The following is a 6,503-nucleotide window of genomic DNA, read 5'->3' as shown; positions in this document are numbered from 1 at the left end:
GAAAAGGCAAGCTTTAGCAATACTTTTGGCCTCACTCCAGCTTAATTCTGCAACTCTTAACTCACTATCCTTGTTTAAAACTAAAGTCCACGATATGAAACTGTGATACTAAAATAAAACACACTACCTCTTTGTAATCCCAGCAAAAATATGTCTTCCGAGATTCTATTCAATATACCTATATCAACAAACTTTGAAATCTCTCACACCTTATAGGTACTACAAAGTCCCCCGCCGCGTCTGTTTGTTTGTATTGTATGTATGTATGTTCGCGATAAACTCAAAACCTCCTGAATGGATTTTCATGTGGTTTTCACCTTTCCATTCTTGAGGAAGGTTTAGGTGTGTCATTTGTAAAGCCCCATCCAGAGGGGCTACCGCGAACCACGTACGACGTGTTGCCTCCCTGTCACACTTACGTACGAATTTACAAGTGCGACAGAGAGGAAACACGTCGAACGTGGTTCGCGGTAGGCCCTCTGTCCATCCACACTCGTGCGCGAATCCCGGCTTCGCACCGCGATTCGCGCACGTGTGTGGAGGGGCTATAAGGTTTACCCGTGCGTAGCGGGGTGGGTTGCTAGTATTGAATATAACTTGTTTATAAACTTTAACAACAACGCCCGTTCATTAAGTACTTACACGAGTACCCGGTTACACGGTCGAGTACTTCGAGTAGGTACGAGCAGGTAACTAATAATGTAAATTCCCTGAAATACCAATTAAGCTTCTGATATATAAATATTGGAACGTGTACTGGGAACTAAGTCCATTTTATGTTTCATTAAATAAATTTGATAAAGTGCGCGACTGTACGCCGTTAGAATAACGAATCTACTAACGATTCTGCTACGATACTGATTATTAGAGCGTTTTCACACTGTTGTATATGAACACTCTTACTTAACATATTATTACAGTACATATGGCCCTATTTTCGCGCACTAGTGCGTAAAATAGCACTTTTCGTGCGATGTCAAAAGTTTAAAGGGCCATATGTACGTTTCGACCTCAAACAGGCAATTCACAGCATCAACTCTGAACCCGGCAACTCCTTTTTCGATCCAAAAACGGATAACGTTCTGAAATAAAAGTAACACTTTTCTAATTACTAGTTCTTAGAATTAAATTACAGTGATTTTGTTTAGGTACTTATTATTTTCTTACATTCATCTCTTCGACGACATCAGGGTTTCTGTAGTTGAGATCAGGTTGGCCCACTACGAATTGATGCAGGTAATATTTTCCAACTTCTTCCTTGTATTCCCAGGCGCTATCGTGGAAGTGGCTTAGCTGAAATCAATATTACATATTAATTAAAACGTTATATTTAATCATTTGATTTGTCTAGTTTATTTGTTATTTATAGATGTAAATATGATATGTTTACCTACCCAGTTATTTGGTGGTTGCATGTTTCCATCCTCATCAATAACACCATCTTCCCAAATATAGTAATTATAGTATTTTTCATCACCTTGCAGAGCTTTTTGAAACCATTCACTTTCATTGGACGAGTGGTTAGGCACGAGATCTAATACAACTTTTATTCCTATAAAAAAGGTTTGTTTTAAGAAATGTTGTTAACTATTTAATCTATGTATGTCTATTTATTTATTAAATAATAAGCTGTAATTATTACGTCATATACCTAATACTTCAGCTTTTGCAGTAAGGGCTTGAAAGTCCTCCATGGTACCATATTCGTCGTGAACAGCGTAAAAGTCAGAGATGTCGTATCCAAAGTCGTACATGGGAGACTGGAACATAGGTGATAACCAAATAGCTCCAACACCGTTGTTCGATACACGTGCGAATAGGTAATTCGCAACTCGTGTCGATTTAAAACACTCCCTTCGGTCGTGTTTTAATTTATCGCCACTCGTTTCGAATTTCCTCTTTTTCGCACTTGTATCGAAAATAACTATTTTACTTTCGTGGCGCTCCTCCAAAATACTACGAGCTCTGTTTATCTTTGCTTACCTAAACGTTAATTAGGTGTTTACCAACTACTACAACTCACTCAACTTACCAAGTCACTTTAATATTCATTTCGGCCTTACCTATTTATTTTCACCGTATAATTTATCTGAATATAAATAACTCTTTTTGCGAGTGGCGACGACGTGTGTATAAATTTCCTGCGAGGGATCTTGACTTTATAAGGAAAATGTCGGTGGCAATAACCTCATTACCTGCCTCTGGGGACTAAAAATAATTCAATATTACAATTGTATTTTACTCTGACATGTTCAGGCTCATCAATCTCATCATCTTCCTCGCGTTGTCCCGGCATTTTGCCACGGCTCATGGGAGCCTGGGGTCCGCTTGGCAACTAATCCCAGTAATTGGCGTGGGCACTAGTTTCGAAAGCGACTGCCATCTGACCTTCCAACCCAGAGGGGAAACTAGGCCCTTATTGGGATCAGTTCGGTTTCCTCACGATGTTTTCCTTCTCCGAAAAGCGACTGGTAAATATCAAATGATATTTCGTACATAAGTTCCGAAAAACTCATTGGTACGAGCCGGGGTTCGAACCCGCGACCTCCGGATTGCAAGTCGCACGCTCTTACCGCTAGGCCACCAGCGCTTCTGACAGGTTCAGGCTGTATGTGTGTATATACACAAACAAATGTTAGCATTCCCTTTCACATGATCAGTCAAACAAGAGAATACACAACAGTAAAATAAACTTATTTAGACACGAAGCCTATAAACAATGTTAAAATCCTGAGCGTCACGTGTCCTGCTCAGGAATCTCCCACGACGAAATGTGTTGCTCCCTTTTCATACAATCTACTATAGTTGTATTCTTTAAAATTGCGTAAGTACCTACTCAACCCTCAATAATCTACTTTCTATTCATAAACACTAAGTGCTCTGAAAGCTGCATTTTCAGAAAAAAACAAAAATACATTTTTAAGCCAATCACTTAACAACAACAAAACATTAGGTGCGCGCTTTGTGGCCCCAGATTAAGTGACCATTTATTATTTAAGCGTTATGTTAAAACATTCTGACCGCATCTCGGCTTGAGAATTTAACGCGTTGAAGTTTCAGTAATAAGCGTACGTACGTCCCAGGTGTACGAAAGTTACTACAAAATGCTGGAGTTTTGTATCATAATTGAATGTTTATTAAGAAAATATTATAAAATACTAAGGCATTTCATTTGATATGATAGTTAAATCATATTCTCTAAAATATTACGAAAATAAATTAAAGAGAATGAGCGTTAATTTAGAGTGGATGTAATATAGTAGGTAATTATTGCGTATCTTGGGCATTGTATGCCATCTAGGGAGCAAATATCGGTTTATAAATTGCCTCGTGCTTATCTTTAGTGCCTCATCAAGCGCTTTGGGTGCCATTTTGAATTTGTATTGGTTAATATTATTATAATGTTGTAGTATTTAGGCCAATTATGACTAGAATTGTTTGGTTAAGTTTTAAAATAGTTTGATCTATGTTTTAACTGAGCGTCAAATGGTATTTTAGTTAACAAAACCAAATAAGACTAACCGCAACAAAAAGTAGCTTATGCAGCTAAAAGACTGCTGAAAGCTGTTGTGCGTAATATGGTGGACGCGAGCCAAAAGGCCTCCATGTGCCAACCTCTTACCTTGCAAGGGTAGCAGTTGGCCTTGGATTGGCTGATAAAATTGCAAACACATATTCAGAACTGTCTTATTTATTTAGTATTTGCGTCTTATATAGTTTATTTATACCATAGTAATTAAAATTACCTGCTCGTAGCTAAAACATTCGATATGTAGGATGAATATCACAAATAAATATATAGAGACGTAGGTACATAAACTGTCAAAAATATAACCCGATCTTTGCTGTAATACACTTTATAAGACTTTATAGAATATAAAATACGCCTGACAAGCAGTCACTGCCGTGTTGTTTATCTGTTTGTCAAAATTTCGACCCGTACCTATTCACGCGACAGGTCGCGTTATTACAGCGTAAGAATGTATAGGACACTGACTTCTGTAACACAGGTCTTTACCTAGCTCAGAAGTCAGGGACTTCAAAACCCACTTAGTAACTTGTTTTTTGTCAATAAAAAAATATTTTATTTTATTTTATTTTTATTTATTTAATAGGTCAATTTGTACACATCATGAAATTTACTGTTCCTCTCACGTGATCTTTGGCTTTACTTCCCGAATTCAAGTTTCTCGTCACGTGTTCGTCTTCTGCGGCAAATCTTCCGAAATTAATGCCTTTTTTCATTCTTTCATAGACAAAAGAAATATATGGACGTGCCGTTTGTAAACAGGGGCCTATCACGCCTCCGCTGTAAGAGGGATTGCTTCCGGAGGCGTTTGCACATAATCGTTAATCACGTAAATAAAACAAAAACGGGTACAACAGGAAACTTCACAGCGGAAAACTGACCAAGTATGGCCTTGGTAGATTTTTTTTATGCGATGTGTAATCAAATATTTTTGATTTTGTAATTTGAAGTAGTATTGTCGTTAAGTGAGGTGAGGTAAATGCGTTCTTGTTGAATCGCGAATAATAAAATTCCTGCAGATTCTTTAGAAATAAATAAAATGGTATTTCCGATCAATTCTCTTATAACTAAAGGGTGGGTTTCGGTCATTATTGGATTTTACTCGGCATTGAACGGGTTTTAAATGTTGTGTTTCAAAAGCCAATGGTCGTAAGTTCTTTATATTTAACCTTCACATCAGACTAAAAGGCTGGCTAAGACTATTTTCTTGTGTTCGTTAAGTTCGCTCACGACTATATGAGTCGTCAAAGGAATTTTAAGTACCTATCGTCTGAATATTGGGAATACTTGATCGCCGACCTTATTACGGGTACCAAAGATAACGAATTCAATTTATAAAAGCAACAAGGCGAGGCAAAAATTTATTCTTTCAAGCTAATTTAATCAGTTATGTAGTTTAATCATCCCTATCTTAGCGCTTTCCAGGACGAATACTAAAGGAGGTTATTTTATTACAATAGGTACCTATGTAGCATAACTAGGTGCATTTTTTAGCATAATAATTGCTCGAATTTAAACTGTTGTGAGACATACTAACATTGAATAATTTTACGGCATTTTTTTATTTTTATCTTAATAACAATTGCTGTTACTATCAAAAACATAGTACTACAAATTTGGTCTTGCCACGCACTGGTCCAAATAAATCACATTCTATAGGGATTTGTTTTCTTGTAGGGAACTAAGCAATCTCCCACTTTTCTCAATTTGGAAACTGAAAAAGATGGGACTGGTGGACTGTATGATTAATGAATAAAGGATGAGATTTTACCTTCGATATATAGTTAATTATAATTTAGCATTTACAAGGATCAGAAAACCACAGCGTTTGACAATCAAATCAATGAATCTAAAAATCTAATGTGTCAGTTTCTTCTTTTGAATTTAGTCTGCAACAGAAGCAGTCTGCCACGCATTGAACGTAAATATGCGGATATAAAATTAAGTACCTATTGACAGTTTTCGTGTTTTTTTGTAATAGGTAGATATATTATAATGTTTATTCACATAGGACATTTATATTTTTAACCAAATAATTCTTGAATTACTTGCTCTAAATATATTTGGAACTTTTATTTATTTATATTTATAGGACTAACTGGATATTCAACCAAGTTGTCTTCAGTGTTTCTAACTGAAATTGTAGGTATGACCTAACTGAAGACGGCCTTTATCATTTAATAGGTATTATAATTTCTCTTTGAGCAATCCCTGCTTAATATATTTCTCTGAAACAAATTTTCCTGGAATATAAGATGCTCATTATGTTGACTTTTAATTATAATGTACTAATTCGTTCCTATATTCTTCGCCTAAATAATAATTTAATTATTTTAATTTCATTTATAATTATTACGAGTAGTTTAGCAGTTTTTCTATTGACGACAGGTTAGAATAGGTACCTACCCACTCAATACTTTCAGATTTCAACTCATCATTTTTGGAATCTGAGGCGTACATAATTATAAGTATCTACAGACCGGATAAGATTAAATTCATTACCCTCACCCTCAAAGTGATGATAATACGTACAGCCGTTTTCTTTACTATAAGTAAGTAAAAACTTGGTAAAATTATTTTTCCATATATAAACATAGCAAGATCGATTTTTTGGTCTTCCCGAACCCTTGATATGTAAATTTCAAGTCGCTGTTTCTGGATACGCCTCCACGATAGTTCCCTGCTGAAATCCCTTAAGAGGGTCAGGTTACGTTCCTGGCAACCAAAATAGGTAAGTATAACAATACAAAAACTAAAGCAAATTTTACAAGATGTGGATATAAGTACATGTAGTTATTTTGAATACACTTCGTTAGGTACCACTAATCTTGATTAACTAAACAAAGGAGTGTTGTGTAAGACAGGAAACTACGGTTCGGTTTCTTGCATTCAGATTGAGCGTCTCTTTTTTGCCATTTTTATAAATTGTGACCTTTTTTGCCACTTTTGTGGTATTTCTAGTCAGGATCGCGAG

The 6,503-nt window shown here is 36.0% G+C and overlaps 1 protein-coding gene across 1 annotated transcript; it reads right to left on the bottom strand.

Annotated features, from left to right (window-relative positions):
* Positions 1-864: 864 nt before the first annotated feature.
* LOC134655247 (maltase A1-like) lies at positions 865-1,808 on the bottom strand (the record flags this gene model as incomplete). Its single annotated transcript, XM_063510698.1, has 5 exons — positions 865-880; positions 1,003-1,082; positions 1,168-1,293; positions 1,395-1,552; positions 1,652-1,808. Coding segments are annotated over 5 exons (537 nt in total), but the record flags the coding sequence as incomplete, so codon positions are not given.
* Positions 1,809-6,503: the final 4,695 nt, after the last annotated feature.

This window comes from Cydia amplana, chromosome 2, assembly GCF_948474715.1.
Source record: "Cydia amplana chromosome 2, ilCydAmpl1.1, whole genome shotgun sequence".
NCBI classification, from domain to species: Eukaryota; Metazoa; Arthropoda; class Insecta; order Lepidoptera; family Tortricidae; genus Cydia; species Cydia amplana.
Note: the sequence above shows the minus strand (reverse complement) of the source record. Positions and strands in the feature narration are given on the sequence as shown.